Source organism: Anomaloglossus baeobatrachus, chromosome 9 (assembly GCF_048569485.1).
Source record: "Anomaloglossus baeobatrachus isolate aAnoBae1 chromosome 9, aAnoBae1.hap1, whole genome shotgun sequence".
Lineage (NCBI taxonomy): Eukaryota > Metazoa > Chordata > Amphibia > Anura > Aromobatidae > Anomaloglossus > Anomaloglossus baeobatrachus.
In genome coordinates, this window is record NC_134361.1 from 62,257,770 (window position 1) to 62,271,610 (window position 13,841).

General features: G+C 50.5%; 1 protein-coding gene across 1 annotated transcript in view; it reads left to right on the forward strand.

Moving 5' to 3' along the window:
* LOC142251194 (transmembrane 9 superfamily member 2-like) overlaps positions 1–13,841 on the forward strand; it is a 175,669-nt gene that overhangs the window by 99,417 nt on the left and 62,411 nt on the right. The window contains exon 13 of the mRNA XM_075323765.1: positions 3,825–3,984. Within this exon, the coding sequence (XP_075179880.1) occupies positions 3,825–3,984 (160 nt within the window). The remainder of the gene's footprint in view (positions 1–3,824; positions 3,985–13,841) is intronic.

A 13,841-nucleotide genomic window follows, 5' to 3' on the forward strand; every position in this document is an offset into this window, starting at 1 on the left:
TGATCCCTTACTTGGACGATCTGCTGATCAAGGCACCCTCTCAAGAGGCATGCCAACACAGCCCCGACGCTTCTCTGGAGGCTCTCCAGAGTTTCGGGTGGATCATCAATTTTCCAAAGTCAAATCTGACACCAGCCCAATCGCTGACATATCTTGGCATGGAGTTTCATACCCTATCAGCGATAGTGAAGCTTCCGCTGATCAAGCAGCGTTCACTACAGACAGGGGTGCAATCTCTCCTTCAAGGTCAGGCACACACCTTGAGGGGCCTCATGCACTTCCTGGGGAAGATGGTGGCAGCAATGGAGGCAGTCCCTTTCGTGCAGTTTCACCTGCGTCCTCTTCATTGGGACATCCTAACCAAAGCTTCCCTTCGGGGGTGGCTTTCTTCCCACTTCTTTATCGCATGGGAAATCCTTCCTAACCCCATCCTGGGAGGTGGTCACGACGGACGCGAGTCTGTCAGGGTGGGGAGCAGTCTTTCTCCGCCACAGGGCTCAGGGTACGTGGACTCAGCAAGAGTCCTCGCTTCAGATCAATGTTCTGGAGATCAGGGCAGTGTATCTTGCCCTAAAAGTGTTCCAGCAGTGGCTGGAAGGCAAGCAGATCCGAATTCAGTCGGACAACTCCACAGTGGTGGCTTACATCAACCACCAAGGCGGAACACGCAGTCGGCAAGCCTTCCAGGAAGTCCGGCGGATTTTGATGTGGGTGGAAGCCACGGCCTCCACCATCTCCGCAGTTCACATCCCGGGCGTCGAAAACTGGGAAGCAGACTTTCTCAGTCGCCAGGGCATGGACGCAGGGGAATGGTCCCTTCACCCGGACGTGTTTCAGGAGATCTGTTGCCGCTGGGGGAGGCCGGAAGTCGACCTAATGGCGTCCCGGCACAACAACAAGGTCACGGCATTCATGGCACGATCTCACGATCACAGAGCTCTGGCGGTAGACGCCTTAGTTCGGGATTTGTCGCAGTTTCAACTCTCTTATGTGTTTCCTCCGCTGGCACTGTTGCCCAGAGTGTTACGCACGATCAGGGCCGACTGCCGCCGCGCCATCCTCGTCACTCCAGACTGGCCGAGGAGGTCGTGGTACCCGGATCTGTGGCATCTCACGGTCGGCCAAACGTGGGCACTACCAGACCGACCAGACTAGCTGTCTCAAGGGCCGTTTTTCCATTTGAATTCTGCGGCCCTCAACCTGACACTGTGGCCATTGAGTCCTGGATCTTAGCGTCTTCAGGATTATCTCAAGAGGTCATTGCCACTAGGAGACAGGTTAGGAAACCAACGTCCGCCAAGATCTACCACAGGACGTGGAAAATTTCATGATGCTCTGCTGGGGGTTTTTCTCCCTGGCCTTTGGCCTTGCCCACTTTTCTGTCCTTCCTTCAATCTGGACTGGAAAAGGGTTTGTCGCTCGGCTCCCTTAAGGGACAAGTCTCAGCGCTCTCTGTGTTGTTTCCAGAAGCGCCTAGCCAGACTTCCACAGGTACGCACGTTCCTGCAGGGGGTTCGTCACATCGTTCCTCCTTACAAGCGGCCGTTAGAACCCTGGGATCTGAACAGGGTGCTGATGGTTCTTCAGAAACCACCATTCGAGCCAATGAGGGATATTTCTCTCTCACGCCTTTCGCAGAAAGTGGTTTTTCTAGTAGCAGTCACTTCACTTCGCAGAGTGTCTGAGCTAGCTACACTGTCATGCAAAGCTCCCTTCCTGGTGTTTCACCAGGACAAGGTGGTTCTGCGTCCGGTTCCGGAATTTCTCCCTAAGGTGGTATCCCCCTTTCATCTCAATCAGGATATCTCCTTACCTTCTTTTTGTCCTCATCCAGTTCACCAATGTGAAAAGGATTTGCACTTGTTAGATCTGGTGAGAGCACTCAGACTCTACATTTCTCGTACGGCGCCCCTGCGCCGCTCGGATGCACTCTTTGTCCTTGTCGCTGGCCAGCGTAAAGGGTCACAGGCTTCCAAATCAACCCTGGCTCGGTGGATCAAGGAGCCAATTATCGAAGCTTACCGTTCGGCTGGGCTTCCGGTTCCCTCAGGGCTGAAGGCCCATTCTACCAGAGCCGTGGGCGCGTCCTGGGCTTTGAGGCACCAGGCTACGGCTCAGCAGGTGTGTCAGGCGGCTACCTGGTCGAGCCTGCACACTTTCACGAAGCACTATCAGGTGCATACCTATGCTTCGGCGGATGCCAGCCTAGGTAGACGAGTCCTTCAGGCGGCGGTTGCCCACCTGTAGGAAGAGGCCGTTTTTACGGCTCTCTTACGAGGTATTATTTTACCCACCCAGGGACTGCTTTTGGACGTCCCAATTGTCTGGGTCTTGTCTGGGTCTCCCAATAGAGCGACAAAGAAGGGAATTTTGTTTACTTACCGTAAATTCCTTTTCTTCTAGCTCTAATTGGGAGGCCCAGCACCCGCCCCTGTTTTTTTGTGTACACATGTTGTTCATGTTGAATGGTTTCAGTTCTCCGATATTCCTTCGGATTGAAGTTACTTTAAACCAGTTTATAATTCTTTTTCCTCCTTCTTGCTTTTGCACCAAAACTGAGGAGCCCGTGGGAGCACGGGGGTGTATAGGCAGAAGGGGAGGGGCTTAACACTTTTAAGTGTAATACTTTGTGCAGCCTCCGGAGGCATAGCCTATACACCAATTGTCTGGGTCTCCCAATTAGAGCTAGAAGAAAAGGAATTTACGGTAAGTAAACAAAATTCCCTTCTTTCATTCTCGCCACTAGGCATAGTATTGCCCTTCTCTCTGAACATTAGCAGCCAGAAACTCTCAAAGACCATATTTGTTTGTATTAAATCCTTTTTTGAGCATGCTGGGATTTGTGCAGAAGTTGTTGTTCAACAGCTCCCCTGATTTTCCTTTGTGAATGGTGGCACTTGTGTTATCTACTCTTTATATAGTGGTGAAATTATGTCTGTAATGATAATGAATATGAAGTGAAAGCTGCACACCAAATTCAGAGAAATATGAACAAGCATAACTGCTTTAGGATACATAAGGAATGAAAACTACACATCAATTCATTACTGCCCCATAACCAACTTCACGGTAATCTTATTTATGGGGTACCTAACCAAATGTTACCTCTATTGCTTCCCATACACATCAGGTTTCAACCGCACATGGAGGTAACATTTGGTTAGGTACCCATGCACACAAGCAGGTTTTAACCGCATATAGAGGTAACATTTGGTTAGGGACCCCATAAATAAGAGATTACTGTGAAGTTGGTTATGTGGCAGTAATGAATTGATCAATATATTAGCTAAATATCTATTTTATTTTTTATTTTTTTTTTTTTTTTTTTTAAAATAATCCTCAGCAGTCATGCAATGTCACATTTTATTTTTTTATTCAATTTTTCATATGGCTAATTGTATTTTTCATTCCTTATGTATTATAAAGCAGTTATGCTTGTTCATATTTCTCTGAATATGGTGTGCAGCTTTCACTTCATATAGATTATGTATTTTTTGGCTAGCACCCTGTTCACATTTACAATGGTGTTCCAGCAGTCTTTTTGATTGTAATGATGATGAGACTGCTGAAAAGTCTTTTCTGCAGATCAGTACGTAAGATTCTAGTCTAAGGCTTAGTAGACCGTTATTCACAGGATTTCCAATTTTTATTTTTAATATAGAGATATGTAAAATTGAAAAAAAAAAAAATAAAAAAAAATTGTAACATTAATCGGTACCTTGCTGATTATACTTAGCTTTTAATGTCCTATTCACTGTAGTGATATCCTATGAAGTTGCAGCTTTGGATGAATGATTGATAGATGATTTTTTTTTTCTTTATAGAATTATTTTTACTGATTTCTTTGTCATGAATGTCATTTTGTGGGCAAAAGGCTCCTCCGCTGCAATTCCGTTTGGCACGCTGGTAGCTGTCCTGGCCATGTGGTTTGGCATCTCTGTCCCGCTAACATTCCTCGGAGCATATTTTGGATTTAAAGAGAGAGTAAGTATTCCACGTCACTGTATTTATACCCCACAGGTAGCTATGGAACGCTTTGATTCGTGTTCCTGCTGGTGGTTTATCAAATCAATGTAATGACCGCATTGTCGGCACACCAGAATCCATAAATTGTTGATCAGCATTTTTTGACAGATTTCCATCTCCCATACAGAAGGTAAAGGGAATTTGTAAACTGTTTTTGCCACATACTCTGAGAGCAGCATAATGTAGGGGCAGAGATCCTGATTCCGGCTATGTGTCGCTTACTGGGCTGCTTAGTGTAGTTTTAATAACATTTTGGTTTAATCAGCAGGAGATTATCATTAGGCTGAGGCCTCACGGAGTTATGTGCGACTCCTCGCATGACACTTGGCTCACGCTCGCAGCACAGCGGGAGCCAAGGGTCATGTGACTGTGATCCAATCATGCGATCAGACCACAGCTGCGGAGGGGAGGATCGGCACTGTGGAGAGGAGGGAGGGATTTATCTCCCTATCTACTCCATTGCCGGCTGATGCGAGAATCACACTGCTCTCCCGTTACACCGCTGTAATGCGAGAGCAATACAATGTTTCGATCGTCTCTTAGACTTGTATGGGTGCGAGTGGAACAGGATTACATCCCACCATTCTGCGATTGTTTTCTTGGTCCGATTAAGGCAGAGAAAATAATCGCTCATGGGAGATGCCCCATAGAGCAATATTGGTCCGAGTGGAATGCGTTTTTTTTGTTTGTTTTTTTTATCGCATTCCACTCGCACCGTTTTTCTCGCCGTGTCCTAGGCATTAGAGGACTACTTGGTGTGCTGCAGGTAGTCCAGCATATTCGTGGGCTCTGTATAACTGCTAGATCTGCAGCAGAGAAAAGTTTGTTTTTTTTCAAAATGACAGCAAACAGCTCAGTAAGTGACACATTACTGGAATCAGGGTCTCTGTCTCTACATTATGCTGCTCTCAGATGGGGAAACAAAAACTGATGATAGATTCAATTTAACCCCTTCACGACCTTGGACGGATCTATCCGTCCAGGATCGTGTCCCGTTAAGCCCCGCCCCCTGCCGCGGGCAGGCGGCGTGGATCGGCACACATCAGCTGTTTTCAACAGCTGACATGTGTGCCTGCTAGCCGCGGGTGGAATCGCTTCCACCCGCGGCCATTAACCCCTTTAATCCTGCTGCCAAAGTCTGGCAGCAAGATTTAAATGCGTGCAGCCATGTTTGTTACTTACCGCCGCCCCCACCGGAAGTCATGTGTGTTATCACGTGACTATCGGTGGTTGCCATCGTAGCACAGGGTCATGTGATGACGCCTGCTGCTACGATGTTTCACTTTCGTTTTCCCTCGGCCGAGAGCAGAGGGAAAACCAAAGTGACTGAATCTGCTGATTACAGCGGTATAGCTGTGATCAGCAGATAGCGATCAGCGATCGGATTGCTGATTGCTATAACCCCCTAGGGGGAGTAGTAAAATAAAAAAAAGTGAAAAAAAAAGTTTTAAATAAAAAAAAAAACAAAACCTAAAAGTTCAAATCACCCCCCTTTCCCCTCATTGAAAATTAAAGGGTTAAAAAATAAATAAATATACACATATTTGGTATCGCCGCGTTCAGAAATGCCCGATCTATCAAAATATAAAATCAATTAATCTGATTGGTAAACGGCGTAGCGGCAAAACAATTCGAAACGCCAAAATTACGTTTTTTGGTCGCTGCAAGTTTTACGCAAAATGCAATAACAGGCGATCAAAACGTAGCATCTGAGCAAAAATAGTACCATTAGAAACCTCAGCTCGATACGAAAAAATAAGCCATCACTGAGCCACAGATCCCAAAAAATAAGAACGCTACGGGTTTCGGAAAATGGCGCAAAACGTGCGCCACTTTTATTGGACAAACTTGTGAATTTTTTTCAACCCCTTAGATGCAAGTAAATCTATACATGTTTGGTGTCTACAAACTCGCACTGACCTGAGGCATCACATAGATACATCAGTTTGATCATATAGTGAACACAGTGAATAAAACATCCCAAAAACTATTGTGCGATGACACTTTTTTTGCAGTTTTTCCACACTTGGAATTTTTTTGCTGTTTTCCAGTACACTATATGGTAAAAACTATGGTTTCATTTAAAAGTACAACTCGTCCTGCAAAAAACAAGCCCTCATATGGCAAGATTGACGGAATAATAAAAAAGTTACGGCTCTCGGAAGAAGGGGAGCAAAAAACAAAAACGCAAAAATGGAAAGTGCCCGGGGGCTGAAGGGGTTAAAGGGATTGTTCCACCACTCCACAGGATAATGTCCGGTTGCTGAGGTCCCCCTACTGCGGACCCATTCATCCAGAGTATGTAACCTTTCCTGCACATGTGTGACCTGCTCTATTAGGCTATGTGCGCACTAGAGCTTTTTACCTGCGGATTTACCCGCGGATTTGCCCCGGAAATTTCTTGAGAAATGTCTGCAATCTTTGTGCAGACCTTTCCCATGAAATTCAATGAGAAAAAAAAATAGCTGTGCGCACTGTGCGGATTTTTCTCAAGAAAATTTCTTGAGAAAATTTTCTCGAGAAACTTTCTTGAGAAAATGTGCATGTCCATTAATTTCCGCAGGTACCGGGGGTATTCCGGGGGTATTCCGCAGTTAGCAATGATGTGCGGTATACCACCGGAATAGCCGCGATTTACCTGCGGTAGTGTACATCGCTGCCTGCGGTTTTGCAGGAAGCGATGTCATTATGCCAGGAAGATGAAGCGGAGCAGAGTAAACACAGACGTCACACTCCCTGGACGCCGCACAGAAGCACTTCCGTGCGACCTCCAGGTGCCCGTGCAGTCTGTGTCCTGCTCCGGCCTCGCGGCTGCTTGCCCTGCAGGGTGTCAGTGTGTGCCCGCAGTGTCAGCAGCCTGTCACGCTGCAGCGCAGGCAGACACTGACACAAGCAGACACTGACACTGCACTGCAGGGTGTCAGTGTCTGCCCGCAGTATCAGCAGCCTGTCACGCGGCAGCGCAGGCAGACACTGACATCCTGCAGTGCTGGGAGCCGCGGGGATGACGATCGCTGCTGTCAGGAGGTGAGATCATTACCTGCTGTGACGATCTCCTGCCTCCTGACGTCACCGCGGTCACTGCTGTCTATGCCCGTCTCGCGAGCGGCCCGAGACTGTCACTAGCGGTGACGTCACGGGCTCTCGCGATACTTCTGACAACGCGGCGGGCATAGAAGTCAGTGACAGCGCTGACGTCAGCAGTACAGGAGATGATCACAGAAGGTAATGATCTCATCTATGCTTTTGATGGCAGCGCTCGTCATCCCCTGCAGTGACCTGAGCTAACCTATTGATGTTAGCTCAGGTCACTGCATTGCTCTCCCAGCCAATGGGGAACATTCTGTTCTTCATTGACTGGGACAGTGACTATGGTATGGATCGCCGTGGGACCCCCCCCTTATTGGATTACGCCGGACGTGGATTGATTGTTCTTTTCAATAAATTGGTTAAAGAGGCTGTGTGGGGAGTGTTTTTTCAAATAAAACTTTTTTTGTTGTCTATTTTTTAATTATTACTGACTGGGTTGGTGATGTCGGGTATCTGATAGACGCCTGACCTCACCAACCCCAGGGCTTGATGCCAGGTGGCATTACACATCTGGCATCAACCCCATATATTACCCCGTTTGCCAACGCACCAGGGCGCGGGATGAGCTGGGGCAAAGCGCCAGGATTGGCACGTCTAATGGATGCGCCACTTCTGGGGCGGCTGCGGCCTGCTATTTTTAGGCTGGGGAGTGTCCAATAACAGTGGACCTCCCTAGTCTGAGAATATCAGACCCCAGCTGTCCGCTTTACCTTGGCTGGTGATCCAATATGGGGGGGACCGCACGTTTTTTGTTTTAAATTATTTATATAATTTAAAATAACAGCGTGGGGTGCCCACTGTTTTGGATTATCAGCCAAGGTGAAGCTGCCAGCGGTGGTCTGCAGGCTGCAGCCGTCTGCTTTACCCAAGCTGGCTACAAAATACGGGGGGACCTCACGTCGGTTTTTTTTAATTATTTATTTATTTTATGGCTAAATACAAGGCTAAGCACCCTTTAGTGCCACATGAAAGTCACTAAAGGGTGCCAGCTTAGAAAATGCAGGGAGGTGGAACATTATATAGGTTTTTCTCATCTATCTATCTATCTATCCCTCTATCTATCTATCCCTCTATCTATCTATCCCTCTATCTATCCCTCTATCTATCTATCTATTCATCTATTCATCTATCTATCTATCCCTCTATCTATCTATTCATCTATTCATCTATCCCTCTATCCATTATCTGTCTATCGATTATCTTTATTATTTATTGCAGGGACAAACCTGCGGTAAATCCGCGGCAAATCCGCGGCAAAACCGCATCCGGATTTGGTGCGGATTTTTCCGCAGGTCCGGAAATCTTTCACTGGCAGAAGTTTCTCAAGAAATTTTCTTGAGAAACTTCACATTTCTAGTGCGCACATAGCCTTAAAGGTCTGTAGTAGAGATGGGTTTGCAGGTCTCCAGTCTATGGGCCAGGTCAGTGATCTGTGACTGCTCGATTTAAGGCATAATAATATAATATTTATTCATTTATATAGCCAGGGCCGTATTTACCATTAGGCACCCGTGGTCCGGTGCCTAGGGCGGCAGATTGTGAGGGGCGGCACCTTCTGGCAGCAAAAAAAAAAAAAAATTTTTTTTTTTTTTTTTTTTTTTACATTTTTTTTTTTTTTTTGTGGCCGCCGAGCACAGGGAGCTGATTGACCCCGGAACTGCCGGCGCCTGCACTTCCGGGGTCACAGGCGCGCGCCAATCAGCTCCTTCCTCTGTGCTGCGTCCACTGCTGTGTGGACGTCACATGCAGAGCTCACAGCAGGACGCCGCGGAGGACGCCGTGATGGAAGCCGGTGTCAGAAGAGGATACTCACATGAGCCAGGAAGATGGCGGCGGGCACTGGAGCAGGTAAGTGGATTCATAAGGAGCGTGGGAGTGTCTCTAATGCAGACCAGAGATCTGCGCATGCGGGGGGGGGAGGCGGCAAAGGCAGATACTGGAGGGAGGCAGAGGCTGAGACTGGGGGGAGGCTGGAGGGAGGCAGAGGCTGAGACTGGGGGGAGGCTGGAGGGAGCCAGAGGCTGAGACTGGAGGGAGGCAGTGGCTGAGACTGGGGGGAGGCTGGAGGGAGGCAGAGGCTGAGACTGGAGAGAGGCAGAGGCTGAGACTGGGGGGAGGCTGGAGGGAGGCAGAGGCTGAGACTGGAGGGAGGCAGAGGCTGAGACTGTGGGGAGGCTGGAGGGAGGCAGAGGCTGAGACTGGGGGAGGCTGGAGGGAGGCAGAGGCAGAGACTGGGGGGGGGGGGCTGGAGGGAGGCAGAGGCAGAGACTGGGGGGAGGCTGGAGGGAGGCAGAGGCTGAGACTGGGGGAGGCTGGAGAGAGGCAGAGGCTGAGGCTGGAGGGAGGCAGAGGCAGAGACTGGGGGGAGGCTGGAGGGAGGCAGAGTCAGAGACTGGGGGCAGGCTGGAGGGAGGCAGAGGCAGAGACTGGGGGGAGGCTGGAGGGAGGCAGAGGCTGAGACTGGAGGGAGGCTGAGACTGGGGGGAGGCTGGAGGGAGGCTGAGGCTGAGACTGGAGGGAGGCTGAGGCTGAGACTGGGGGGAGGCTGGAGGGAGGCAGAGACTGGGGGGAGGCTGGAGGGAGGCTGAGACTGTGGGGAGGCTGGAGGGAGGCAGAGGCTGAGACTGGGGGGAGGCTGGAGGGAGACTGAGGCAGAGACTGGGGGGAGGCTGGAGGGAGGCAGAGGCAGAGACTGGGGGGAGGCTGGAGGGAGGCAGAGGCTGAGACTGGGGGGAGGCTGGAGAGAGGCAGAGGCTGAGACTGGGGGGAAGCTGGAGGGAGGCAGAGGCAGAGACTGGGGGGGAGGCTGGAGGGAGGCAGAGACTGGGGGCAGGCTGGAGGGAGGCAGAGTCAGAGACTGGGGGCAGGCTGGAGGGAGGCAGAGGCAGAGACTGGGGGGAGGCTGGAGGGAGGCAGAGGCTGAGACTGGAGGGAGGCTGAGACTGGGGGGAGGCTGGAGGGAGACTGAGGCTGAGACTGGGGGGAGGCTGGAGGGAGGCTGAGGCTGAGACTGAAGGGAGGCTGAGGCTGAGACTGGGGGGAGGCTGGAGGGAGGCAGAGACTGGGGGGAGGCTGGAGGGAGGCAGAGGCAGAGACTGGGGGGAGGCTGGAGGGAGGCTGAGGCTGAGACTGGAGGGAGGCTGAGGCTGAGACTGGAGGGAGGCTGGAGGGAGGCTGAGGCGGAGACTGGGGCAGGCTGAGGCTGGGGGGAGGCAAAGGCTGAGACTGGGGAAGAGAGGCTGATGCTGAGGGAAGATATAGGCTGATGCTGGGGGAGAGAGGCTGATGCTGGGGGAGTGGGAGAGAGGGGCTAATGCTAGAGACAGAGGACAAGGGATGAGGGATAGTGCAATGACAAAATCGATTGGGTGGGGGGAGTGTAAGGACTCAGAATAAGAGGGGGCAGCATTGGGAGCTCATTGTGAAGAAGGGGCAGCATGTGTGGGATCAGTATGGAGTGGAGCAATGTAGGGGAGTCAATATCAAGAGTGGGGTAGTGTGTGTGGGGGGGGTCTCAGCATAAGCGTTAGTGTGGTGGTCTTAGCATGAGTGGGGCAACATGAAGGTCTCATTATGGAAAAGAGGAAGGCAGCATTAGGAGCTCATGGAGAGGGACAGCATGCATGGGACATTGTGAGAAGGGGGCAGCATGCATGGGACACTGAGGAGGGGGCAGCATGCATGAGACATTGTGAGAAGAGGGCAGCATGCATGGGACACTGAGGAGGGGGCAGCATGCATGAGACATTGTGAGGAGGGAGCAGCATGCATGGGACATTGTGAGGAAGGAGCAGCATGCATGGGACATTGTGAGGAGGGAGCATCAAGCATGAGACATTGTGCGGAGGGAGCAGCATTCATGGGACATTGTGAGGAGGGAGCAGCATGCATGGGACATTGTGAGGAGGGAGCAGCATGCATGGGACATTGTGAGGCGGGAGCAGCATACATGAGACATTGTGAGGAGGGGGCAGCATGCATGAGACATTGTGAGGAGGGAGCAGCATTCATGGGACATTGTGAGGAGGGAGCAGCATGCATGGGACATTGTGAGGCGGGAGCAGCATACATGAGACATTGTGAGGAGGGGGCAGCATGCATGAGACATTGTGAGGAGGGAGCAGCATTCATGGGACATTGTGAGGAGGGAGCAGCATGCATGGGACATTGTGAGGAGGGGCAGCATGCATGGGACATTGTGAGGAGGGAGCAGCATGCATGGGACATTGTGAAGAGGGGGCAGCATGCATGGGACATTGTGAGGAGAGAGCAGCATGCATGGGACATTGTGAGGAGGGGGCAGCATGCATGGGACATTGTGAGGAGGGGGCAGCATGCATGGGACATTGTGAGGAGGGGGCAGCATGCATAAGACATTGTGAGGAGGGGGCAGCATGCAAGGGACATTGTGAGGAGGGGGCAGCATGCAAGGGACATTGTGAGGAGGGAGCAGCATGCATGGGACATTGTGAGGAGGGGGCAGCATGCATGGGACATTGTGAGGAGGGGGCAGCATGCATGGGACATTGTGAGGAGGGGGCAGCATGCAAGGGACATTGTGAGGAGGGGGCAGCATTCATGGGACATCGTGAGGAGGGGGCAGCATGCATGGGACATTGTGAGGAGGGGGCAGCAAGCATGGGACATTGTGAGGAGGGGGCAGCAAGCATGGGACATTGTGACGAGGGAGCAGCATGCATGGGACATTGTGAGGAGGGGGCAGCATGCATGGGACATTGTGAGGAGGGGGCAGCATGCATGGGACATTGTGAGGAGGGGGCAGCATGCATGGGATATTGTGAGGAGGGGGCAGCATGCATGGGACATTGTCCTCACATCATGCTGCTCCCTCCTCACAATGTACAGATCATATTTCATAATCGAGGAAGATGTGGTGGATATACAGTAGTTTATAAGGGAGGGCAGTGTGGTGTTTATTAGGGGCAGTGTCACAGTCACAGTATATAAGTGGGGACGGTGTGGTGGGAATATTTTATACTCATGCTATGTTTTGATGTGCCTGTGGTGATTCCCATTGGGGGGGGGGGTTCGTTTCTTATTGATACTTTTTAAAGTGTGCTACAGAGTAGATCTGCCTTAAACAGATGTCGTGTGCGAAAACTCAGTTTTACGTTGTCACTAAGGGGCGCGACCACTTAAAGTGCCTAGGGCAGCACGAAGGCAAAATACAGCCCTGTATATAGCGCTATTAATTCCACAGCGCTTTACATACATTGGCAACACTGTCCCTATTGGGGCTCACAATCTAAATTCCCTATCAGTATGTTTTTGGAGTGTGGGAGGAAACCCACACAAACACTGAGGACATGCAAGCTCCTTGCAGATGTTGTCCTTAGTGGGACTAGAACCCAGGACCCCAGCGCTGCAAGGCTCCAGTGCTAACCACTGAGCCACCATACAGTGCTAACCACTGAGCTACCGTGCCACCCTTATGTGCATGTGAATATCTTGACGCCCTGCCTTCCTGCCTCTTCTATAGATTAGCCAGAATGGTGTGATCGTGTGTGAGCATTACACCGCAATCGTGATGTAAGGAGATTTGCAGAGCTCCTGCCTAGCGGTCACACATCACTCACCTGACTGATGGACTGGAGTCCGGCCAAACAATTCTCCTATCTCTAATCTGGTATTTAGAATCTGCTCCTTTCTTCAGGCATCCTTATCCTTAAAATAGGCAGAGAAAACTACTAACCTGTAGTGATGAATGAGCACTACAATGCTCGGGAGCTCGGTTAGCGTTAAAAGCAGTTGGATGCTCTGATGGCGGGACTAGAGTACCTGAGTATAACGGCAGTCAATGGGGAACTCGAGTATTTTTCTTGGAAATCTTTTGGAAAAATGACCAAGTTCCCCATTGATTTCTATTATACTCTAGTACTCGAATCACACCTAATAGCGCATCCAATTGCTCTTAATGCGCACCGAGCATGGGAGTGCTCGCTCATCACTACTGGATCTGTCATCGCAGGTCGGATCTTCTGGTCAATGGGGTCTGACTGCCGATAGAGGCACTAATCGCTGACATAACGGGACACAAGTGCTTAAAGGGAACCTGTCAGCAGCTTTGGGGCCTATAAGCTGCGGCCACCACCAGTGGGCTCTTATATACAGTGTTCTAACATTGTAGATGACAATCTACCCAGTTCAATGCTTTGTGTTTCAGGAGGATCACACACTTGCATTCTCTGATATTTTTTTATTTTAATTTTAAAGATTTGGAAGAAAAGCGGGTCCAGTCTGGACTCCCGGCATGTCCCTTCACACCCCATTCTGTCGGGTGCTGTTAAGGTTGACTGACTTTATAAGGCTGGAGCCTTCACATGCCGCGCTCCTTCGCATCCTCTGTCGAGGTTCTGTTTGAAGTGGGAGCCTCCACGGTCCTCTCTGCTTGCAGAAGGCCGGTCTCCATCCGCAGCCCTGTCTGGTCCCTGCTGGAAGGAGCGTTAACCCCCACTCAGGGACATGGCCCTGCGTCTCAAAAGCTAAGTATTGAGACGTTTTTTCAGGGGTCCCGGGTACTTTTATTGGGGGGACAGTATGTGCTTTAGCGTTACTGTAAATTCCGGCCGGTTCTGGGGGTTTTCCCTGAGAACCGCGCCGAAGGTGCCTGCTCGTCGGCCGCATTTTAAAATCTAGGCCCCGGCTTCAGTTTGGGCCTAGTTTCGGTTTCGGCTTCTCTGCATGTTTTGCATACAGCGCCGCCC